Raw genomic sequence first — 25481 nt, forward strand, 5'->3', positions numbered from 1 at the left:
TCTGTCTTTCTGTGCCAGCTGGTTGTTTCTTCCCTTGGGTTTGGGGAATGGGCTTTCTCAGGATTATTTCCAAACCCAAGGGTTACAGTGAGCTCCAGTCATGGAGTAAGATTTCCATGGTGGGGTAATATAAATGGAGAACACGGTGTCTAATGCTTACTGCTGTAGAATTGTAGAATCATAGAATGGTTTGGGTTGGAAAGGACCTTAAGATCATCAAGTTCCAACCCCTCTGCCATGGGCAGGGATGCCTCACTCTATACCATGTCTTCCAAGGCTCTTTCCTACCTGGCCTTGAACACTACTTAGGATGGAGCATTTAACACTTCTTTGGGCAACCCATTCCAGTGTCTCACCACTCTCACAGTGAGAGAACTTCTTCCTTATTTCCTTACATCTAACCTGAGCTTCCCCTGTTTAAGTTTGAGCCTGTTACCCCTTGTCCTGTCACTAGAGTCCCTAATGAAGAGTCCCTCCCCAGCATCCCTGTAGGCCCCCCTCAGATACTGGAAGGCTGCTATGAGGTCCCCACGCAGCCTTCTCTTCTCCAGACTGAACAGCCCCAACTTCCTCAACCTATCTTCATACGGGAGGTGCTCCAGTCCCCTGATCATCCTCGAGGCCCTCCTCTGGACTTGATCCAACAGTTCCATGTCCTTTTTATGTTGAGGACACCAGAATGACGTGATGCCCTCAGAAGGGCAATGTGTATCTGCTTTGATCTGCCCAACTTTATGTGTAACCTGTGTTCATCTGCTGAAAACTTACTTTACTGAGAGTGGGAAGCCCAACACTTAACTGAAACCTTGCACCTTTGCCTCAGAAATACGGGTACGGCTCTTTTGAGGGTGGCACTGTGGGACAGTTCCTGCACTGTCCTTCAAACGACAAACACATTTCGTGTTTTAATTCTGATGGCTGTTGCTCAGAGTTTGTAAAGCTTAAAGCCGTGTGGTTGTCATCCTAATAATCCATCTGGAAGTTAGGCTCCAGCATGATAGACACAGTACAAGTGGGACAGGAAGAGGAAAGTTCTGCACTGGAGACTTTGCAGTTGTACGTGTAGGAAACAAGTCATCTTTGAGCAGGAAAAGGAATGTATTCTGATGTAATAAAGTCATGTTTCTGCCTCTAAAGTTTCCAGAGAAAGGCTGTTTCAAAGCAGACAGGCTCTCCCTCTCGCCCGTCTGGCACTAGCTAGATTCCTCTCCGCTCCATCAGCTAACTGTCACATTACTATTATTAGTCGATTGCTCTCCATGTGCCATAGACGACCCAGGACCAGGCCACCGGGGGTATAAAGCCTGCCCGCCGGCAGGGCAGGGCAGGGCAGGACACCGCGGCGGGGGAGCGCTCTCGGCGCGGATCGCGCCTCTCGCCAGCTCCGGCTCGCGGCCGAGCCTGCGGCGGCTGCAGGTACGTGCTGACGGCCGGCCGCGGGGGACGGGGCGCTGCCGCCGCCCGAGGCGGTGATCCCCGGGGACGCGGCCCGGGAGCAGCCGCGGCCGGGTCAGCTCTGTTCTAATAGCGGGCTGCGGGGCTGCGGGTCCCGGCTCGGCCGCTGCCCTGCGGCACGGACCTTGCGGCCAGGGGCGCGCTAGCCGGGAGCGGCCTCCGTGCCCCGGTCGTTCATAGCTCCGCGGTGCTTCCAGCCCAAAATGAGCCTGTTGGCCCGGCGGCTGCCCGCGGCGGGGGGAGCGGGGTGGCGCGGCCGGGCTGTGCGGTGCCCCCCACCGCGGCGAGGGGCCGGCCATGGCGAGCCGCGCCGCGGGGCCGGGCCGGGGCCGAGCGGGGCCGGGAGCTGGGGCAGGGCAGGAGGGGACGGGACGGGACGGGACGGGACGGGACAGCTGCCTCTGCGCGGGGCTCGCCTGGAATGCGGGCGCGGGCCGCGCGTCGCGACTTTTATGGAAACTTGCCTCGCCGGAGCGGCGGCCGCAGCCAAGGGGCGCTCCGCAGCCGCCAGCCCGCCCGCAGGCAGCCCGCCGAGCCGCAGCGGCGGGGCAGCGCTCGCAGGTAAGAGCGGCTCCGCCGGCCGCGCCGGGGAGCAGGGCTGGGGCGGGCTGCCCGCCCCGCGTCGCTCCCTGAAGAGCCCAGCCCGGCCCGCACCGCTCCTCGCTGTGCGGCGGCGCGCATTGGCCGGACCCGCCGCTGGCGGCCGGGCCGAGCCGAGCGGCAGCCCCGAGGTGCCTCGGGAGAAGCGGCCGCAGCGGGCGGGGGCCGCCGGCAAGGCCCCCTCGGTCGGGGCGGCCGCCCGGGGCAGCGCCGGGCTGAGGGGCAGCCGCAGCCCCCTGCGGGCGGTAACGGGATGCGCCGAGCCGCGCTTGCGGCGCCGCCAGCCCCGGGGCGGGGGGACCCTCACGGCCGTTGTGGGGGGGGGGGGGGCCGGGGCTCGGCGCCGCGGCCGCTGCGGGCGGCTCGGAGCTGAGGTGAATGGAAACGACCGCAGGGGGGGCTTGTGCCGGGCAGCGCTGCGGAGCCGAGCGGCGGCGGCGGGGAGCGCCCGGGCCGCGGTAACGCTGCGTGCGAGGGGCCGGGGGAGCGGGGCTGCCTCCCGGGGCCGTGCGCTTAATAAAAGTCGGCGTGAACCGCCGTTTGCTGGTGAACCGCGTCTGCGCCGAAAGGGGCTCAGCTTTGGCGGTGGGGTCTTCCGCGGCGAAGGCGTGCGGATGCGTCTGTGGGTTCTGCTCCGTACTGAGGTGGTGACTGCGGGACAGCGTGGCTGGGGAGAAAGTACTGGCTCTCTGTGGCAGCTTACAAACTATGTATTTACTTGTGTTAGGTAAACAGGGCTTGTGCTGACACAAGGAACAGCTGCGGGACCGTGTTTAATGAAACGAGTTAGTAATTTGGAAACCAGACAAGGCGCTACTCAAACCTCCGCGCTCAGGTCCTAAAGAGACCTCAGATCTCTCTGTCCATTGAAATGAAATTGTAAAATAGCAGTTAGGCTTTCCAGAGGGCCACGCGTATTAAGGAACATACAGAAGCATGAGAGTATGTCCAGTGGATGCAGAAGCACAGCCTGGTGAAATACAAGAACTGGTCAGATGGTTTAAGACGTGCCTAAGAAATACCCTCTGTAAGTGCATTTGGAATGTTTCAAATGAGTAGTTTCCTCAGCGGAAGAAGTCAAACAACCTGTCATTTGCCATGCTTGGATATTCACCTTTGAAACTCCTTTGACAAGGAACAGTGCCATGGTGAGCCCTCTAGAAGCTATGGGGGAACAAAGAGGAAGGCTAAGGGCAGTGGAAGAGCGGTTTGGGAAGCAACAGTAGAGTGACCCTCTGCTGTGCACCAAAGGCAGCCATACCCGCTCACATGAAGGTGTTACACACGGTCTGGCTCTTGCAGGCATCAGCATTACCAGGAGAGTGGGGCTGGTCAGGTGGAAGCAGCTCCAGGAAGCCAGGAGACGGCTCCTTTGTGGCAGAAGCACAGCGCAGGCACAGTGACCACCACAGCGTGCAGTCTGAGCTGACCGTGGGGATTTCGGAGAAGAGGCAGATAGGCTGTGTCCTGCCATTGCAGAAGGGAGGAGGCAGGCTGCAGTAGCTCTTCGTGTCCAGCATTTTATCCCACATTTCAGTACCCTGGTTCCTGCAGCCCTGTCAGTGGACAGGAGATGAGCTCAAATCACACCGCTTCCCTTCAGCCGCTGTGACGCAGCGGGGGATGGAGGAGCTGTGGCACGGGGCAGAACGCTGCTTTTCTTGGAGACCTCAGTGCACAATTTACTGTCACCCATGATTAGGATCAGTGGATATCTTGGAATGTGGTATCTTGGGCCAGAAGATCTCAGCAGGGCTTCCCTATAACCGAGCAGTGTTTCAGCCCCACTATGTTTGCTCTGGAGCCTATGTACCCCATAATAGTACCTGAAGAGAGTGAGAAATTAACAAACAGACCTTTTCTACAGAGAAAGATGATACAATTTTTTAACAGAGCAGTTGGACTGCCCGGCTCTGTACATTAAAAGTATTTCTAGTCATATAAACATAGACAAAATCCTTAATAATGAATGCATTTTAACAATGACATCATACCTGCAAGAACTATTCTGAGACTCTCAATAAATATTGAAGGGAAATAAAATTAAAGATTGAAGAAAATATTGTGCATAGAATTGAATTATGTGGGCCAGTGCTTGGTAAGCAGTCTAGTCTGTAACTAGAAAGACTTAATGAAGGGAATACAAGCGAGTGGAGGTAGCTTTGTATCTTGTGCTTTACAAGACGTGAAGTTTAGGCAGCTGGTGTTAGTTGTCCTCACTCCTTGGCTTCAGTGGAGCTGACGGTTCATGCTGGTTCAGAATCTTCCCTCATGCGTGATAATTTTAGTATCTACTTTAGTATCTGTAATTTAGTACAACAACTGTTGGTGTCATTCCAGACCAGTTACGGTAAGGACATAAATGATGGACATGGCTCTCTTTCCCCTCCTCCTCCCAGTTCTGCTTAATATTTTCTTAAACACTTTAACACAGCAGGCTGTGTTTTCCTCTCCTGAGTGTTTTGGCTGCAAGTAGTGAGTTTCCAGCTCTCACAATATGGTTTTCTTATATAATGGAGTCTTCCCTGCAAGTAGATTGCAAAGAGGAGACAGATGGTAAACGTAACTTAGGCTGTGCTGCGAAGGGCTTATTTATAACTCACAGTAGCTATAGGACAGCAGGGGGGCCTCCCGAAAGGAGAAACCGCAGAGGAACTGGACTTTATTTAAAGTCCTGACTTCGCACTCCTATTGTAAAGGGTAGTATTCAGGAAAATGCTGGTATTTTTCCATGTCTTGTGTGAGGATGTTAATCATCCTACTGAAAATCAGGAACTTCCATGATTTCTAACAAAGGGGGATTTTATTATTAATGGGAGGAGGTTTTGTCTGATTAAAGCTGTACAATGGTTTTTGATCAGCTGAGGACTCTGACCTCCTTTCAGAATGGAAATAATTCAATTTAAGGATACGGATTTGGGGACCTGTGCATCATCGAACGGTCTGTCCCCTTCATGGTTTTCTTTGTTTGATTATTTTGCCTGCAGTAAGGTTTGAGGAAGTCTGCGTGAAAAGTTGAAGAAGTGCTATGACCATAACTCATCAAGACCTGTTGAAAGTGACAGCTCACTCGTTTACAGCAAACAAATAAGATGCTTGAAACCAGTCTGTTTTCTTTTGCAGGGTATTTCTAATCTGTTGCCCGGTTTTCTGCATGTTGCTGGTTTTGTGTTAAATTTTCACTTGAAACGTCTTAGAGCTCACTCTCTGTGTTACAACCAGCTGAGTCATTTGAGTAATGTCATTTTCTCTTCCACTCAGTTTCCGAGGTAGGACCATTGGTCAAAGGATTGGAGTTTAAACTTCTCTTCTAGGAAAAAATCTCACTGTAGACCTCTCTTGAAAGTCAAACTGCAGCCTTTTACTTTCAGTATTAACATTATAACCCCAGACTAACACTTCCTGAGATATTTCATTTCATTATGGGGAAGGTGAAATATGGGGAAGATAAAAAATAAGGACTAGTGTCAGGCGAATGTTAGAGTGCTGAGACAGGCAAAGAAGAGCCTAGTAACAAGCTGAATTAATTCTGTGATCGTGGGTATGTCTGACATTGTAATCTGGGATTTTTCTGGGTGGGAGCAGTCAGTGAGGAGCTCTTACAGCTTTTACTGGGGTATGTTGATCTCAGGAAATTAAAAGAAAATATGAGAATGAATCGTCAGACTGGACAGCTTCATAATAGGACAGATCTCTTTTGAAGTTAAGTACATATACAAATAAACTCTTGTTGCCTCTAAGAGTAAGCATTATTTGTATTAGATGGGAAAATCTGTACTAGAAACCACGAATATACATGTATGCAACTTAAAAATACAACTAGTTCATCTCAAAAGGGAATTAGTCAGTCAGGGTTTCTTGGGATGGAAAATTTATGACCACATACTTCAGGCAAAGGTATTGGTAGATGATGAAGGCCCTGTTCTTTCATGACTGGTAGGTGTCAGGACGTGGCTTAGCCATTTCAGTTCTCTCAGCAGCAACAAATTGACTGTGTGGATCCTCTTCTAATGCTAAGTCAGATACATAACAGGCTCAACCTGCTTTTGTTGGTCCTGAAGCAGTGATCCTTGCCTCAGGACCCAAGCCAAATCTGAAGGAGTACTTCTTCTTTTCATGAAGATTCTGGATTGTCTGTTGGAAATCACTCATCTGCCTTGAAAGGTGCCTGGGGCAGGGTCCTGCTGCTGCTCAAGGTTGACCAAAGTGCAAACATGGGTGGTGCCATGTTCAGTAATGCCCTATTGCTTTATATCCGTATCTTTTAGCATCAAAGGTGGAGGTAGAGTGACTTGCAGATGCAAAGTGTCTTAGAGCCAGCTGGCAAACCTTCAAGCATATTAAGAGGTAGTGGTGCCAAAGACCTGGAAAGTAGCCTAAAGTAATAGCAGTTATGGCAGTATTCCAAAAGGCAGAAATGTATCAGCCATCTCTATGGCACACAACCTGTTGGACTGGCACACTTTTGGGAGTTCAGACAGCAGGAATTTGCAAAGAAAATTTCTTGCAACATTTGCACTTTTAAAGAAGCTTTCAGATTCGTTGTGTGAAGGGGGGGGTCTCGCTGCTGCCAGCGATCTTGGTGACACTGTCAAGGGGTTCAGGGAGTTGGAGCTATCAGAAGGGTTCAAGACAAAGTTGATCCAAAAGCTCAAAAGCTAAATTGTGTTCTTCAGCTCTTTATCTTCTTCCTACAGTAAATTGCACATAATAAGCAAATCAGACTTTAGAATAGTAATTTTTTACATTACTTTAAGATGAAGTCATATAGACACAGGGTATGTTCTAGTGAAGGTTAGCAGCAAACTCCACTTGAGGTGTTTAGGTGAAATGGAATTCCTTGTGAAAGATGAACTTTGGGGCTTACTTTTCTGCTCCAGCCCTGTATGAAGGCTGGAAAGTCTCTATGTCCCTGGCTACTTCAGTGCATGAATTGTACTAGCGCCTGATGTTCCTTTGTCTTCTGATGGGTTTGTGCAGTAAATCTCTTATTCAGCTTCTGCATTTTAAGTATAAGGCTATGGGCTCTCAAGCCACATGTAGTGAAGAAAAACTTAAAGAAGAATAGCAAAAGAAGAGAACAGAAAAGAACTTCTCTAAGACCTGCTTAGAAAAATGAAGAGGTCAAAAGGTTTTAACTAGTTTTAAGGTTATATTGAGCAGTGGAGATTTTGCTTACACACATGAATTAAGCTAAAGTTTACAAAGTGCAAACCCAACTGCACAGTATACAGATGCATGTTAAAGTGTGTAGGGACCTTGAGCCCACAAGGATGCTAGTTAAGTTATTTGCCTTTCTTAGACTCATAACTTTCTTCCTGCAATTAATTGCACGTAAGCAGATGTACAATTATCTGTCTTTCTAGACACAACAGGTTTTTAACATGCTATTGCTAGTCTGAAAGTCTAAATAAGAGCTAACACTTAGTAATTTTATGTTCATGTGTTCGTAAGTGATGAACTGTAATGTCTTGGATTCCTGTCAGTCTAGAAATTAGCTATTTGTCACTCTGGTTTGGGGGGAATGACTTTTTGTACTCGTTTGTTGAAAAGGAACATCCAAGTTTTACAGAACATCTCTGTTGAAGCTGAATTTGAAGAGTTTGAAATTTATAAGCCAGGGCAGGGACTGGTAGCTAAATGCTCCTGTTTTATATGTTGCTACTCCTTTCGTTTGGAAAAACATCCCAAGGTATCTAAGAATCTCATTCAATCTGTACAGCTACAGCAGCACGAGTAGCATTTATGATGTTGGTGCTTTTGAAGAGCTTATATGAAAATAACTTTTAATGATAATTATTTTTAACACCACATAAAAATTACAATGTTTGTGATCAAGAATTAGAGAATGTAACGGCCAAGGCCTGTTAAGAACTTAACTTTCCAGATCATGAGATGCCCTGACTTCAGTTCCTCTAAACCACAAGTGAGAAGTTCCTTCCTGTAGCAAGCTACTTTTCTAGCCTTTTTACTTTGAGCCCTTGAGTTTGTTTGTCTGCACCCAGAGCCGTGGGCGACATGGTTTATAGTGTGAGGTGTCCCTGCCCCTGGCAGGGGGTTGGAACTAGATGATCTTAAGGTCCTTTCCAACCCTAACCTGTTCTATGTTTGGCACACTGACTTTTTAGGCTTGCCTGGGACTCAGGGCATTGGTACAGTACAATGACAGCAATGATTTCCCTCATCCCACAGTCTCTCATGATCTAAAAAAACCCGGGGGAAGGCAAAAGGCTTGTCCTGACCCTTAAGTGCCTTTCTGTTGGGTTCCTAAGAAAAACAGCATAATTTAAAATCTGTAACACTTTTCTCTTTAAAAATGCGGTGCCATTTCCAGCCCACAATTAAATGATACAAATTCTTTAAGGTATGTATGTGGCTCACCTAATTGATTTCATAGTTTTTAGCACTAGTGTTTCCTAGAGTAGCCCTAGGAGAAAAGAAAGCATTATTCTGTATTCCCATATTGGGTGAAGAGAGGTGCCAGCCTGGCTGGGAGTCAAGCAAGAGCATTCACCCAGGCGGGAGATCCATCTGCATCTCTGATATCCAGGTAGGTTCCCCCAGCCATGGGCCATCTTTCCTCCTGCCAGCTGTACAAAGGCAAAGCAGCATCTCCAGGAGGCCGTGGGGGTTTTGGCCTGAGCACTCTGCAAACGTCGTGGAACCTGAGCTCACTGGCTCACAAGTCAAACTGGAGTGGAGCGGCAGAGGTGCAGAGCACATTCCTTTCTGCTAGCATGAGCACTGAGAAGAGTTTTGCAACACATCAGCCAGGGCAGCCAGAGCTTGGCTCAAAGTCTCCTTTATAAAAAAGAATAACTGGAAATTAAAACCCAGTATCTAAGATATGTAGCATGCGTAGAGAATCATAAGCTTGTTCTTTTAATTACTGTTGCACACTTAGAACCTATTCATGTCTTCAGAAGCCTCAAAGGACCAAATGAAATTGTGATACATTGGTTTCAGCCTGTGCAAACTTATTTACTGGAAGATGGTTAAAGCATCATTTAAAAGGAAAAGAAAGGAATATAACTTCAACTGTTTCTTTCAGGTAGAAACCCAAAGCAATCTTAAACAAACTAGGTGCAGAACACAATACAGTAGCCATGAATGACATTGCACAGAAAACTGAGGTATGTACCAATTTTAAAGTAATTGAAGTAATGTAGTAATTTACAGCTAATGCTTGCAAAAAGAGTAATTATATGCAATTGTAAAAGACAATTATACTGGAAATCTGCTGGTATTGCTGTTATTTTAAGATAATGGAAGGGCACTTGGATGTCACTTAATGAGACTGTCTGATTTGATGGAATCTGTGAAATATATTCTTAATGCTATTAAAAAACATAAAGGAGAAAGGCAAAAGAAAGGTAACACAATATTAAGATACTTTAAACGTTGGGGGGAAATTCTGGGCACATTCACATGTAATGCTAAATTGTAAACATTAGGCTACTGAGCAACAGGAACAAAACCTATCGGTTTAGATGGAAAATATGAAGCATGGAATGTTTTCGGCCGTTTATTTCAGCACTGTTATATTGAGAACATTCCTGGAGTCATTACAGTAAGAAGAGAGAAAAATTCACAGTAGTTCTGAAAAGTGGGAACTTCGCTTACTGAACTTCTTCTATTTGGGCATGTGCAGGATAAGCATTGGCAAAGAAGCGTCCATTAGCTGTCTCAGTGTCAGAGTCCTGCAAGTCCAGTGATCTTGGCACTTTACAACATAAAAGTGATGGATTTCCAAGTTTCTCTAAATATTTGAAGAAAAAGTATATAATGCATTGGAAATTTTAAATTAACAAGTACCACTATTTATTTCAAAACCATATGGCTGTTGAAATGTTTCAGAAGAAAACGTACATACTCTACCATATGTCTGTCTTTATAACTGTTTTAAATATTAGGGGTAGAGAGGCTTTTCAGTGACTGCTTATGATCAAAACCAGCAGTATAAATCTGTATTTGAATACAGATTCAGATACATGGTAACTGAAAATGTACCTTCACAAAGTTCATATGCTTAATTATTTAGCTGTTCATTACAGTTACTTACAGCCTAAGATTAATACAAGGCTAAATGTTGTTTTGGGATTTTCAGTATTTATTACCGTTTATGAATGAATAAAACCCTGCTTAACTGATGACAGCTAGTGGCACAAAGTCCATAATTCCAAATGCACTTCTGTTTTACGTTTTTACATTCTTCCTAATCCAAACTATCAGAATATTTCTGTCCATCTGTTTCAATTTTCTTTTTCTTATCTTCATTTCTTCTTTATCTTCACCAAGATTCTGCTTTCTTCATCTAAACCCGTCCAAAAGTCCTATGTGCCCAAGCTTCACAAGGGGGATGTAAAGGATAAATTTGAAGCTATGCAGAAAGCAAGGGAAGAAAGAAATCAAAGGAGATCTAGAGATGAAAAGCAAAGAAGAAAAGAACAATATATTAGAGAGAGAGAATGGAACAGGAGAAAGCAGGAGGTTATTTTCTTTGCAAATACTTTGTGTTGTTTTAATATTCAATATTATATGTGAAAATATTTTCACATTATTTTTAGACAGTAATATCAGAATTTTATTTAAGGTCTAAAGACAATTTACTTTCTGTGTTTCATCAACTAGATGAAGGAACTGCTTGGATCTGATGAAGATGATGATGCAAAATCTAAAATTGAAAAAGGTTATGTTCCAAAGCTGATAGGTAAGAGAGACCTGCCTTTAAAGGCCACATAATTCACTAGATACGTGATGTAACTACTGAACTGTGCATTTCATATTCACAGGAACAGTTAAAGGCAAATTTGCAGAAATGGAGAAGCAAAGGCAAGAAGAAGAAAGAAAAAGAATGGAAGAAGAAAGAAAGCGCAGAATTGAACAAGATATGATTGAGAAAAGAAAAATCCAAAGAGAATTAGCAAAAAAGGCGCAGGAGGTATGGTCACCTGCTCACAACGGTCGGGACATAACTGTAAACAGTCACCACAAGAAAAAAAGTTGTCTTGATCAGAAAGATCCAATCTTGAGATTTCTGCTAGCAGTGATTTACACAGAGATGTTCAATGGGATGGAAGGGGGGGATAATATTCAGAGAATCTTCATCTTCGCTTCTTTACAGTAACTATTTTTTAAAGCACTAAATTTGAGTTACAGATGAAACCAGGCAGGCAGAAACCCGATAGGAACGAGAATCAGGCACAAATTTTGGTGTCACAGGCATACAAGGGCTTATAGAATTTTCTAAACTAATTTGAAAATGTTTCTTGTATTTTACCAGTCCTTAGACAAATTTTGCTCATGCGTCAGCGAGTACAGTTCAGTGACAGATGAACTAACGCAAGCAATAGGAAAATTGTACTGGCAGGCAAAAATGAGGAGGTACTAATGCACTACAAATCATAAATCATGAAGATCCAGATCATGTTTTACTTGTTCGCCAGTTTGTGAATTTTTATTGCGTATCTATGTATACATGAAGAGAATCCAATTTTTGTTAATGCTGAGAAAGTAAATCTTGCCTTTTGTAGAAGTTTGCATTGGGGTATCCTATTTAATTCCTTTTGTAAATTTTCCTCAGTGCTGTGAATACTGCTGTGAGTGAGCATCTAAATGATAGACTATAACCATAAGCAGATTTTTATTTAACCAAAAGACAGCAGTTCTTAATTTGGCTTTGGTTTCGTTGTAAGAAAAGAAAGAGGGTTACAGGAGGAGCCAGTTTCCAAGAAAGACTTGGACAGTATTTTCTACTAAGACTTTTAACATTGCTTACACTGTACTTTTAACTGGCAATATCTCTAGCATATATTTAATCTAGTCTGTAAGGCAGAAGTACATATGCAGAATTTTAGAAAGTATGTTAGGTTTAGACACTAACATGCAAAGAGCATATAAAGCGAAGACAGTAGGCTTTTTGCAGGAGCTGGGGGGATGACAACATGCCTTGGATCAGTAATAATCGATGAGCTTGCTTTAGCTTTTTTCCTTCTTACACAATTTTGGAATGCTTAAATGAAGAATGGACATCGAAAGTACCCTTCTAAGAAATCTTAACAGTTCACCACCAAAGAGTTAAGAATGCTTTAGCTTACTTTCTGTGTGATGTTTTATGTTCCCTGTTCCTCAACAAGCTAACCTATGTGAAGTACTCCAACAAACGTTCAATCATGATCATCTCTATGAATTTAAGTGCTACATATGTATCACTGGTGATACAAAAAGAATTTCCAGTTCTGTGTTTGCAAATCTAAGGCAAAGAGCCAAAGTAATGTAATCATATGAAATTCTCATTTAATAGATTGATGACTTTAACAATACGGGAACTGAATCAGCAGCTGAGGTAATCAGATTTTTTTAAGAAATGTTCACCTACATTTTTATTCACTTTGTGTTATTATTGTAATTTGGGCTGGGAAAACGGCACACAAATACCTAACTGAAATCCAACCAAGGAGCTAACAAATTGTTGAAGTATATGGAATCGTGTCTGCTTTAAGTCAATTTATTTCAGTTTGAAATAGAGTCTGCACTGTGAATACTTTGTGATTAGTTAAAAACATCTAAAATGTAAATATATTCAAAGCTACCAGAGGGAATCTGAGGTATACTGGCAGGGATACTCCAAGTCCTCTGGCTTTGGAAAGTACCATCTTAAAAGCTCTTTGCCTTAAACCTGAAATTAAAAGGGGATCCTGTCCATATACAGGTGCTCGAACACCTCAGTTAACATTTTTTTTCTTTTCAATTGACTAATTTACTGTATGTGTTTGGATTTTAAGTCTTGTAAATGTTTGCTTTGAAAAGCTAGGTCCAAATGTCCTACTGTCTTTCACTAACACAAGAAAATCACATTCGTACAACAGCTTTGGGGAAGAAAAAAAAACCCCTGTTAGTTTTAAGTTCAATATCCCTGTCAATCATGGTATTTGGGGGGGGGGGGGGCGGGGCAGGAAAGGGTAAAATGTATTTGGCAAGTAAGTTGTGAAAATAGCATTGTAGCAGCAACATCCTTCAGAAAAAATTACTCTGCCTGACAAATTACATATTGGCCTCCAGAACTACTAGCTTACTCCAACCACAGTGTTTCCTTTACATATTAAATGTAAGGCTGGAAGTAGACTGTGGCTACAATTGTGATATAATCAAAATTCCACCTGTTCTTCTGCAAACTATGAATACTGTTAACGAAAATATGTAGAGATCAAGGAGTTTGCCAGCAGTTATGTTTAAAATGTAATGCAGTCTTGATACTCTTCAGGAATTTCAAGAAAACTAGCGACTGTGACAGGCAAATGGGTTTATTCTTGTGGTTAACACTCAATACAAGTAATTCTTTTGGAAGGTATGGTGCACACAGGTGAAAAAAGTTTTAGTAAAAAATGAGTCTGAAGTCAAGCTTTATGAAAATTAAATAAATATCTTTTTGGACAGGAAGGGGATGAATCACTACTGGTGACAGTAGTGCCTGTAAAACCCACCAAAACACCTGGGAAGATGAAAATAAACTTTGAGAACACAGGAAAGGAGAGAGCAGAACAAAGAGAGAGACAGGATGAAGAAATGAAGCTAAAATATGAGGAACAAACCCCATCCCTTAAGGAAAGCAAGTGCCTTTCAAATGTCATGGTAAACCACTCATCTAAAAATATGTAAGAAATAAATATCTGTTATTTAAGATATAACAATTTTATTTTCCTTATACAGGGTGAAAATGAAGACAACAAAACTCCAGAGTCTCTGTCCCCTGGTAAGCTGAAAGTGACATTTGAAGAACTTGAAAGACAAAGACAGGAGAATCAAAGGCGGCAAGCAGAGGAAGAAGCAAGACAGCGTTTAGAAGAGGAAAGACGTGCCTTTGAGGAAGCTAGGCAGCGAATGGTAAATGCATGCTTTGTTCATGTAGTTACACAATTTTTACATTAGGATATGCTTTTACATTCTTTATCTGATTCTTCTTTTTTCTTACTCTTTACTATATTGCAGGTTTTAAGAGTCTAAAAATATATTTCTGAAAGATGTATTTTTGACCTTAGCTCTAACTCAGTAACCACGAGATAACACTTGACATTCTTTTAGTAAATCCACGAAATTCATGTGTTTTAAGTCTGCCAGCAACCTTAGCAGGTTTTATGTCTACACTTTGTAGTACCCCAAGCAGTAGACCCTCAAGAAGATAACCAGTTGTCTGTTTTGTTTGTAACTAATGCTTCAACTGTGTCAGTAACCAGTTTTTATGAAGACATTCCGCAGTAACAGAATACTATTTCTTATTCCCATATTTACTTATGATAAATACATCCATTACAACCTTGCTCTTATGAAGCAAGGTAAAAAAGACAGTCGGCTCTCTTGTATGTACCAGCATGAACAACAGTGTACCAGAAATTACTAGATTAAGCCCCAAGTTGTCAGAAATGTAGCCTACAGATCCTGTTTTATATTGCTTGCAAAACTGCCTCTATATGTGTTCTATATCATAAACCACACTTATTTTAGATCAATTATAAACAGATCTCGCTATAGTTTGTTCTTTGATTATACCAAGAGTTACGTACTTAGTCTTAATGTAAGATATACCAGGTAGTTTGTTCTGTATTTCCTCACTTCACTATATTCCAAAAGCATTTTTAAAGTTCTGTATTTAAATATCTTTCCCGTGTACAATTATGATCGTTATGACTTGGTTGTAATTCACATACAAAGAAGATGAATGAGAAAAGAGATTTTATTCTTTCATTACATCTTTGAAAATATTATTTTTACAAATTTGCAAACTTAAACAGAGTATAATAACTATGATTGAACATTCTTGGATAAACAGCTCAAGATCACTATGCTGACTACATTTAAAAAACATTCTAGACGTTTATATTCTCAAAAAAAGAAAAAAATATAATCAAACCACAGAACCTTGAGAAAGCTGAAACTCTGAAATTCCCAACTTGTCCAAATAGAGAGAGTTCTAGGTTTAGGTAGGTACCTAAATTGTAGTTTACTCTTCCACCCCCACCTCGAATAAATCATTTAACCATTCCACACCAATAACCTTGACAATGTCAATAATGCACTTGTTTATTTGGGGTTGGACAGGGGATGCTGGTGAAAGAGATCAGGGAAAAAAATGAAGAAGAGAGAACTTAATAAAGTTGCTGGCTGTTCTTACTGAAGTTTTGTTCATGTCTCCCACTGTATCTGCATTTATTAGCAAGTAATATAATTTACAACTTCTGTACTCCAAAAGAAATCCAAGATGTCTTCTGAAGATGGTTCAGTCTTTTGTTCTTGATTGCAGTTTGCAAACCACAGCCTTCTTTCTGCAGATAAGTGTTATTGGAGACAAGCAATAGTGAAGAGATCAGAGTATCTCAGTTCCCTTTTTTCAGTGATGATTAAATGTCTAAAAAAAAAAGAAAAAAGAAAAAAAATTTCAGTCTGGGGTAATAGCAAAGTGTTAATTGATTTAGTTTTGCTATAAAACTCTACAGCATTTTTTTAACTGGTAACTGCAATGGTGAAAACAATTTATATGCAAACAAAAAGACTTGACAGCATAAAGGTCTATTAAAGAGGTGTAAAGAAAAGTGATTTAGAGTAAATTATCCATCCCAAGACTGTAAAATACATACTTAATTGTTCAGCCTTTTCATTATAACACATTATTCTTTGAATTAAACACTCAACAGATTTTTAGGAATTACAGAAGCTACATATAGGTTACCAAAATGTTTCTTTTCTCCTTCCCCTGGCTAAAACCAAGACTAAAATATTTCTTACGGGAACCAAACTCTCAATATACACACCCCCCACACCCCCCCCCGGAGAAAAGTATAATTATGAAAGGTCAGAAAAGACTGAATGAAATATCTATTTACTATAAAGAATATTGTCATGTTTGGGTAAAGTCCTTTCTATTTATTCCTCTCCCTTTTCTCTGAAGATAAATGAAGGTGATGATGAAGAATCTGAAAATTCCGTTAAAGAATTCCGTCCTGGTAAACTCAGACTCAGTTTTGAGGAGATAGAAAGACAGAGGAGAGAAGAGGAAAAGAGGAAAGCAGAAGAAGATGCAAGACGACGCATTGAAGAAGAAAAAAGAGCATTTGCTGAAGCAAGGAGGAACATGGTATGGCATTTGTGTTTAGTATATAATTTAGTTTTTACCTAAGTAACTCTAAAGCGGCTCTATGGAAAAGCTCTAACTACAGTTAAGAATGCATGTTTCAACTCTTCAGTAATTAGTTTACCTCAGTACTTACTACAAGGTGGTGGGGTAAACTAATCGAGTTCGTTTACCAAAAATCACAGAAAAATCCTTCCTCACAGCAAGCCTAGAAAGGATTTCAAATAATTTAGTCAAAACCAGATATCGTGTCCAATGGGTATGATTATGGTAAATACAACAAATTTAGAAAGCAGACTGTTTTCACAAGTAGGGTTTGGTTTTTTTTTGGGAAAAGCAATTCCTCTTACTTCCCCAAATTTATCTCTGTGCCTTTATAGGGTAGCCACCAATGAGCTCTTACTAGCTAAAGCCTAATTAATGGCATAGTAGAGAAATGCCCACTGCAAGTACGAATTTTCTAGACATCTGTGGTCCTTTGGGAAGGAAAAATTAAGAGGCTGAAGTCAGCTGATACTTCTATTGTATTTTGTTGCTTATTCAGAGAAACAAAAAACCCCTAACTTGTAGCATTTACCATTAGAACAATTTGTAATATGGATCTTCCTTAAACACATTCAGATTTCTGTGATATGCAATGACTTCTAAAATTTGGGTTAAGATTCCACTGAAGAAAAATTTTCAGGGATCTAAGACTGAGATACTGGCACCAGCTAAAGCAGAGAAGGATGCCCAATTTCAGAAAGTGGCAACATTATTATTCTAAGAAATAACGAGCATGGAGTTTTTCACTGTATTCTTCATGCCTATTCCAACAACTTCAAGTTGTTGAAGACTTTTGGATATAAGCCAGTTACTTACTGGTGGTGGTTAAGAAACACAGTATTAAATTACACAAATACCACCTAAACCCAAGTATTTGCTTCAAAAGGAAGGGCAAGACCCACCATACAGAACTGTGGAATAAACCAGTCATCTGGCAGTGTCTTCCTACATTCCTCTCTGTGGTTTTATTGGAAAAGATCAGCTGCCTAACTAGCAGCATTTTCTTCATCACTCAAAGCAATGCTTGTGAGACAAAACTTTATATGATTATACTGGACTTCTGCCATTCAATGACATTATGAAAAGCCAGCAGACAAAGAAAAAAGAAAAGCAAAGAAAGAATGTGTCATCCTCTGTTTTCTTCCTGCTTTCTTGAGAACCTCTTTTTTCTGCCTCCATGTAGCAAGAACCTAAGCTCAAGTGTCCAGTCAAGAAAAATATCACCGATTAAACAGGGTTTAATCTGTTAGATGCAACAGAGTCTATGACTGCACTCTAACTGCAGACAGTGAAAATGCTCAGTGATTTAAGAAATTAACTGAAAACGTATTTTTACATTTTCATGTTTGAAGTTTTCTGTTAATCAGCATCTTGAATATGAACAGTGTGTTACTTATAACAAAAAAATGTAAGACCATGCTTTCCCTATTTTCCACAGCTACACACTGTAGCAGCAATACAGATTTAAACATTTTAAGAACATATTAGTAATCTCTTTCAGAAGTAGCAAAATATCACACAATTTTTATTTAAGCATTTAAATTACGTAGTTATAGAACCTTTTTCATGTTGATTCATTTTAGATTTGAAAGTGTACACACATAGAAGTAGCAATACTGTTACTGGAAAACCAACCACCACCTCCTTTCAGAAAGATCTCCCTCTTTCATGTTTAGTTTTTCTGCATTCATACTTCCATGCTTCCCACCACCAAGGCGATCACTTTCAGACTGAAGCATTCATCTTTCACCCCTGACAGTCTGTTAGAGAATGCATAAAGAATCTGTCTTAGCACAGATAAAAAAAATATTCTTTTTTTTTGGCAGTCACTGTTTCCAACTGCAAATTTGTTGACTGCTGCAAACTGTGGTTGGTACAGGACCATTCCTCACTGCCATCTGTTCCCACTTCACAAAATACAGCTAAATATTTATTGAACCAACAACAAGGAGCTTGTACATCACAAAATTCAGCTGATTTTTTTTCCTCCTTTTTTAACCAGGAATAAGTTGGGTTGATGCCTTTTTGTAACTCAGTGATTCAAAAATACAGAGCAGACAGCTGCTAGTGTTTGCTCACATACACAGCTTTTTAACGCTTACGCATACATGCATTGGTAAATTTTGAATTAATGCTTCTCCTGCCCACCTAGGTTCCATATCTCCTTGAAGTGATAAGCACATGAGCTAATGCATTGTAACAAGAGACAATTTAGCTGTGATTAGCCTCCAAAAGCTACAGGGCTATGCACTGTTTTCATTAAAGGAAATAGTTAACAGCTTTGTTTTCTCGACTCCATTTCTCCATAATGCAATTGCAACAAATCTGCTCATATTATGCAAAACAAATGAAGAATGGAAGGAATGGGGGCTGAAGTCCAACTGTAAGCTTACTCAGAGGGAAAAACTGAAGGACATCTATAGTGAATAGCAGCAGTATTTGAGTGGGATTGAGGCAAAAAAAACGACCTGTAAAAAGTAAAAAAAGATATGGGCAAAACAGGTCAAGACAGACATACAAACTGAGATGGCACAAAGAGCAGTGAAAGGTGTTAAGTTACAATGGCAGTAAGTAGCAATAAGGAGAAAAAGGAGTGCCAAAGAATATTTCTTTTAGAAAAAGCTTGTTTCTTTATAAAGCTAGTCAATACACTTTCCCGAATAAAAGATTTGCTCCTTTAATTCCTTCTAGCATTTGACTGATGACTGCTGGTGGGAATGCCTACAGTTTAAGGAATGTTGGGCTCTTCCATATTTGTAACAAGGCTTTTCAAGCATGCACTGATTAAATAGTGCCAAAAGCTACATCACCATGCAGTTCTGGATCAGCATCTGACCTAATACAGTCATAGAATGTTTTGGGCTGGAAGGACCTTAATGGTGATCTAGTTCCAACCCCCCTGCCACAGGCAGAGACACCTTCCACTAGACCAGGCTGCTCAAAGCCCAGTCTAACCTGGCCTTGAACACTGCCAGCAATGGGGCATCCACAGATTCTCTGGGCAACCTGTTCCAATGCTTCACCTCCATGATTTATGTCACAATTTACACACTCTCAAGCTCATGATTTACACAGTCAAGTTATACAGGCCCAGATATCCAGAGTTTTCCTTCAGGAGTTCTCCTTCAGGAGAACTCAGGTAGAACTAGAAAAAGAAGTATCAACCAGAGCTACATTTCCGTTTTTCCTCTTATTTGATTCTTGACTTGGGATTTTTTTTTATTTTTTAATTTTGTATTTGAAGAGCTATTATTAACATCTCCCAGTGTCTTTTTTGGGTTCACACTTCTCTTTGGACTTGCTTCCGGAAACTGTATCCCAACACCTTATAACTAGCTATTTAGTTCGAGCAAATGCAAGACTTAATGCAACCCAAGCTTTGCTTTCCAGAGACAGCAAATTAGAAAGATGGCAGAGCCCCAGACAAGAAATTACATTATTCTTGGAAAATGCAGAGAAAAAGACCCCACAACGTTGCATCAAAGAACGTGACATGAACACAGTAAACTGAAAAATCTCACATTTATCCACAGAACATTTCTGCCGAGTCAATCTCTGTTAATAAATTTACATAGTTACATGTGCAAACATACATTTATATATGTTTTATCAAGAAGTTAACTTTGCTGCTTAAACTTAAGAGACTGTCATGCTCGCTGGCCATTTTTGTAGCAAAGTTTCCTGTTTTGGTAAAACTTTGTTTCAACAAATTCAGTCTGATAAAAGTATTTTTTCTTACACTTCCTGCTTTTCAAAGTAGTTAAATTCATCTTTCCTAAGCCCTACCATCTTACAAATTAGCTACAAAATAAGCAACTTGCTCAGGAATGACTATGAAAGCCTAACCTTTCCTGAGAAAGGACAGAAACGAGAAAACCCTTGCTGTTGGTTTGTACAAACCAATGAACTGGAAACGCAACTTTGTATAATCAATTTGTGCACAAGAAGACTTTCTTGTAGAAAATTCTGTTCAGTTCTGGTTACTGGGAATAACAGTATTGCTTAAGCACAGGAATTTAATCCGGTTTGCTTAAGAAAAGATTACATGTACTTCAGTGTTAAGAGCGGTGACACTGAAACACAAGCACTTTGTGTAATGATAGTCTGGGAAGTACATGGGAACAGTTTCAGGTCCCAAAGCTGCATTAAGGGGACATCCTCTCATCACCTTGCAAAAAGACTGCATTTTAATAATCACCTTCACCCTCATTATGAAAGTGTAGCATTGTAATAAGACCTAAAGTCAAATACCATTCCTGCAAACACACTCCCTCCCAAAACATTAGAGGAATACCCACATTGCATTTTACTGTGGCAGATGTGGCAAAATACTGTTTTCCTTATGTACTAGAGTGCCTGAGCACTGCTGTGATTTCACCACAGGTATCATTAATGCTCTCAATTTCCAGCAGGTGCTGGATGATGAATCACCAGCAATGTTTAAAACGTTTTCTCAAGAATCTCTTGTACCTGGTAAACTGGAAATTAATTTTGAGGAGTTGCTGAGACAAAAAATGGAAGACGAAAAGAGACGCACAGAAGAGGAGCGTAGGCAAAAGTTGGAAATGGAGAAGCAAGAATTTCAGCAGTTGAGACAAGAAATGGGAGAGGTTTGTATATCAAACGATATGCTATGCATATTCTGAATAAAAGTAAATAGATAATTTCAGTTATTAAAATCTTAACGTTTAGGAATGTAACTGAATATTCCCTTAGAAGCAATTTTAAATCAGTACTTCTAGCATTATATGAAAAGAATGAAAAATAGAAAAACATATATATCTTATGCAACATTTTAAAAATATTTTTATCACTAGTCTACCAGGAAAATGCTTTTATCCCTTGCCACCCCAAAAGTAAAAACACCATTTCGAACTTGTTATTTTACAGTCACTTCTGAAAATTCTACAGCATTACTAAAGCTATTATGTAATATTTGCAATAACAGAAGAGCAGAAACATCTAGTTCCTAAATGAAAATACAAACTTGAAATTAAGAAAGAGCAAAATTCTTGCTTTTCCTCAAGGGAATGCGATGTTAACTAATTAGGAAAGATTAGAGTGGCCTCAACTTATTTCTAGTCAGTGTATCAAGGGTCTGAAGACTGTCACACTTGATCTTAAAAATCACACAAAATTTGCTTTGCATACCAGATGTTTAAAACATCACGTTCATGAACTTTACACTTCAATTTGGTTGTGGGTGGCAATTTTTTATTATTCTCTTTTGAATGTTAGAGGACTACATTTTTGTTAAGCTAAGCTAAGCTAGTGAGTAATAAAGGCTCCAGCTTACATTGGAGCCTTTATGCACCTAAACTTTCAAAGTAAATTTCATATTACATGCTGGGGAAGAAGGGAGAGACAGGGTCCTCCAACTAAAATGCATATACATCTTAACTGTCAGTCAGAGGTCATAAAAGGAGGGTGTAAAATAGCAACAATATCAGCTTCAGACAGGGTTTGACTACAAGATCCAGAACTGACATTTCTTTTCCAGCCACAACATAGTGAAATCTCATTTGCTTTTTACTGAATTAACAAAGTAGCTGTATTTTAGAAAGTTATTTCATATCATATTGCAAGTAAGACAGAGAGGTAAATTTTTGATCCAAGATAACTAAGTTCTTTGTATTGCTAGGTGTCCAGTTTTCTGAGTCTGTGAAAGGCAGTTTATTGAAAGCAATTTCAAACAAAGGGTACATTTAAGCAAGATACTGTAAAATCTGTATCTGGTTTAGAGAATCACAAAGGAACAACAAAAAAAAACATATAGAGAAAGTGTCTATGCTGATTTCAAATAATTAAGAAAACTGTTCAAGTGTATTAAGTTACACCTATCTGGGGGAGAACAGGTAGTAAAAATACCTATGGCATTTTTCATCTTAATCGTTCTGCAATTTCTGAACAGCTGGAAGAAGAATGTGAAACTTTCGAGCTAAGCAAAGAATATGAAGAATTAATAAAGCTAAAAAGAAGTGGTTCTATTCAGGCAAAGAACTTAAAAAGCAAATTTGAAAAAATAGGACAGCTGTCTCAAGAAGAAATACAGAAGAAGATTGAAGAAGAGCGAGCAAAGAGAAGGGCGATGGATGAAGAAATAAGAGAAAGGGAAGCTGAAAAATTTCAAGAGGTAAATAGCATTCTCTTTATGTTAATGATGTACTTAATTTGCACACTGATAATCCAGGAGTTGACAGTGCTGCTGCTTTGAAAGTTTGCCACATTTCCAAAATTATTTTCTCCCTTCCTGTTCCCACCTCAGCATCCCTGATGGAAACAGCACTAGTTTATTATCTGGTCAAGCAGACATCTGTTTTCTGCTCAAAGTCCTCAATTCAGCATATTAACAACCTAAAACCTGCCAGCCTGAGGGTTTGGAATATTCATATTTGAGAATTACTCTGTTAATCATCACTAATTGCTTCTCCTACTGAACTCTAATTCATTCTCTACTGTATGAATTAAAACCAAAACACAAAAAACAATACCATTTGAAGATCAAGTCTTGCAATCTTTACTCATTTCTCAGGATAGAGCAGAAAAGGAAGTCTACTTATCTATGCCTCAGACTGGAATCTCTGGCATTTTTCAGAGGGGAAGAACACAAAATTAAGCTATCAGTCTAAGCAATAAATCAACCCAAAGCTCTGTGACCCAAAACACTAATGTCAGCTTTCATGACTATCACAAGGCAGTGCACAAAACTTTTTACAGCAGCAAGCTTGATCTGAGCCTCATTCTGAGGTTCCCATTCACAGAGGTCAGTCACTTCAGTATCAACTCAACACCTACCTTTTATTCTTGAGCTTTTAATGACTGACACTGTAATGATTTTTCTATAAGGTCAACCTGTGTTAGCTGTTAAAGCTACCCCAAACATTATGGCATAAAACTCAAGTCACTAAGGATTTACCATTGCCACATGACAGTATTCAACTTTCATATGAAAATAAATCCTTAGGAGTACTTTTCTACCCAACATTTTTGAAATTATTTTGCCAGTATTTTGCTCTGTTTCTGGGATAAGCTATTAAGAGACTTGATCTCAAACCGAACATCAAACCTCTGAGAAAAACAGGACTCTGCATGGCTTTGTTCAGTTAAGAACTACTGCTCTACAAAACTCAAATTTATTATTACACATATTTAAAAGGTAATAAGTCCTATTTTTTAATTTCCCCTTCAAAAGGATGATGAGGTAGATGTGAGACCAGCTAAGAAATCTGAAGCTCCATTTACTCACAAAGTAAACATGAAGGCCCGTTTTGAGCAAATGGCAAGAGCCAGGGAAGAAGAGGAACAGAGAAGAATTGAAGAACAGAAGTTACTACGCATGCAGTTTGAACAGAAAGAAATTGATGCCGCATTACAGAAGGTACAAAGTGCCTTTTCCTCAGTCCTAAGTGTCATTTAACTTAGCTTCTGATTACCACTGATGGCAACACTGCCAGGGGTATAAAAGGAACATTATGCTGTTTTAACAGCTGCTGTGAACTGCTGCAATAATGTAAAATTGCTTTTGGTGTTTTCACATATTCTTGACACGTTCAGAGATACAATGAACTCTTCTTGCAGTATCCTCTGAATAGTCTGAAAATGGGATTTCTTTCTTTTATGCTTATATTTTGCCATAAAATTACAGCCTCGCTTGTTCCGTATCTAGATTAAGTGCATTATGGTATCTAGTGGGATAGGTGGTCATTTCACCTTCTCAGAAATGTGGTAACTTTCTGTAATCAAATATGTTATCACTGGCAGGCATACTGCTATTGCCACTTTAAATGTTCTAAATGAACTTATTTTAAAACAGAAAAGGGAAGAGGAAGAAGAAGAGGAGGGAAGCATTATTAATGGTTCTACTTGTGAAGATGAGGAGGATCAAGCTAGATCTGGAGCACCCTGGTTCAAGAAGTCACTCAAAAACACATCGGTTGTTGATGGCGAGCCAGTGAGATTTACAGTTAAAATTACTGGAGAACCAAAACCTGAAGTTACATGGTGGTTTGAGGGAGAAATGTTGCAGGACTCTGAGGACTATCAATATATAGAAAGAGGAGAAACCTATTGCCTTTACTTGCCAGAAACCTTCCCAGAAGATGAAGGGGAATATATGTGTAAAGCAGTCAACAACAGAGGCACATCTGCTAGCACTTGTATTCTTACCATTGAAAGTAAGAGTTAGCATTTTCATTTGCTTCATTCTCATTCTTCTTGCACCTTTCCTATTACGGAATCTAATTATCTGTTTCTCTTACCCTTTTCTTTTCTAGCTGATGACTACTAATGCTCTGCTTTAGCTGGAATCTTTCTTCCCCTCAAAACTTTCTTACTACATCATCTCTTTCTCTGATGGGGCCAACTAAAGAAAGCAAGGATATGCATTGTCATTCCTGCATCAGATAAGAATAACCTTCAGTTGTGAGAGTGTCCAGGTTCCTTGCTCAGTACAGAAATTGGTATTAAAAGACTAAAAAGAAGGAATCAGTGTATGAATGATGAACTAAAGAAAAAAAGCTAAATTTTTATAGTGCTCCCACATTTGAAGACCAACTGTTGTGTAATAGTATAAAGCTAAGTACACAATCTGGAAACTTGTGTAGCAGTGTAAATCTTTTGGTATATTTTGCATGAACACGGAATATTTAAGCTGTTTATCTCAGAGGCACTGAACTGGCCAAAGGAAATACTTGTTGATGATTTTCAAAAACTCGAGTGTACTATTTTTAAAGAATAAAAGATTACGTAACTGCTCGCTTTTGTTGTTTTGTTTTAAAGAGCATTGGTTATTTTAAAATGGGCTTCCTTGTTGATGCCACTGACAATCCAAAACTAAAAACAGTAAAACAGTCTCAGTAAGGCTTGTAGTAGTCTTCACAGTACCAACATTTGCTTGTAAAACTGCTAATGTTTTCATTGCTTAAATAATACAGGAACAGTTGGTGACAGCTATGGCAGGCTCATATTTTAAGTTGATGGGAAGCAAGCTTTAAGAAAATTATTTTCAAAAAGTGCCTAACTTCTCAATCTTTGTTCTTTCTTAATGCAATAAATTGCTGCATCTCTAAACATTGTCTTCTTAAGGCTACTGTTCTTTCTTTCTAAGACCTCTTGACATCAACACTAATGTCATTCAGCTAACACCATCTGAGTTTTTCAGCTTCAGCTTCTGTAGGAGTAATTTTATGAATAGTCACATTTTAAATTAAAGAACATGTGTATAAGCCTTAACAGAAAGACAAGGTAGCTGCAGCAA

General features: G+C 40.4%; 2 protein-coding genes across 13 annotated transcripts in view; one reads left to right on the forward strand and one right to left on the reverse strand.

Moving 5' to 3' along the window:
• Positions 1-1296: 1296 nt before the first annotated feature.
• On the forward strand, positions 1297-25294 carry NEXN (nexilin F-actin binding protein). Of its 10 annotated transcripts, none has more exons than XM_065673639.1 (14): positions 1301-1416; positions 9107-9188; positions 10354-10545; positions 10687-10765; positions 10848-10996; positions 12359-12400; positions 13492-13686; positions 13765-13938; positions 15998-16183; positions 20635-20835; positions 22137-22358; positions 23418-23603; positions 24039-24399; positions 24499-25294. In XM_065673639.1, exons 2-14 carry the CDS (start codon positions 9162-9164, stop codon positions 24510-24512), a joined length of 2028 nt encoding a protein of 675 aa, XP_065529711.1. In that variant the 5' UTR covers positions 1301-1416; positions 9107-9161; the 3' UTR covers positions 24513-25294. The 10 variants fall into 10 exon arrangements, with proteins under 10 accessions (XP_065529715.1, XP_065529720.1, XP_065529711.1 ...); XM_065673642.1 differs by having other exon boundaries at positions 20638-20835; XM_065673641.1 differs by having other exon boundaries at positions 9111-9188.
• The window catches only part of FUBP1 (far upstream element binding protein 1), a 36563-nt gene continuing 25849 nt past the window's right edge, over positions 14768-25481 (reverse strand). For 2 of the 3 annotated variants that reach the window (XR_010611427.1, XM_065673632.1), the window contains one exon: positions 14768-15457. Coding sequence is in view for 1 of the 3 variants with exons in the window: in XM_065673632.1 (XP_065529704.1) it covers positions 15440-15457 (18 nt within the window). In the remaining 2 variants the exon portion in view is untranslated. The remainder of the gene's footprint in view (positions 15458-25481) is intronic. The other variant, XR_010611425.1, reaches the window with a different exon arrangement.

Source organism: Lathamus discolor, chromosome 3 (assembly GCF_037157495.1).
Source record: "Lathamus discolor isolate bLatDis1 chromosome 3, bLatDis1.hap1, whole genome shotgun sequence".
Taxonomy (NCBI): domain Eukaryota; kingdom Metazoa; phylum Chordata; class Aves; order Psittaciformes; family Psittacidae; genus Lathamus; species Lathamus discolor.

Bases quoted from the DNA above. Each gene is read 5' to 3' on its own strand.
- NEXN (XM_065673639.1), top strand. From the start codon at position 9,162: ATGAATGACATTGCACAGAAAACTGAG. The intron at 13,939-15,997 runs GTAAATGCATGC...TTTTCTCTGAAG, and splicing joins AGGAAGCTAGGCAGCGAATG to ATAAATGAAGGTGATGATGA. The intron at 22,359-23,417 runs GTAAATAGCATT...CCCCTTCAAAAG, and splicing joins AAGCTGAAAAATTTCAAGAG to GATGATGAGGTAGATGTGAG.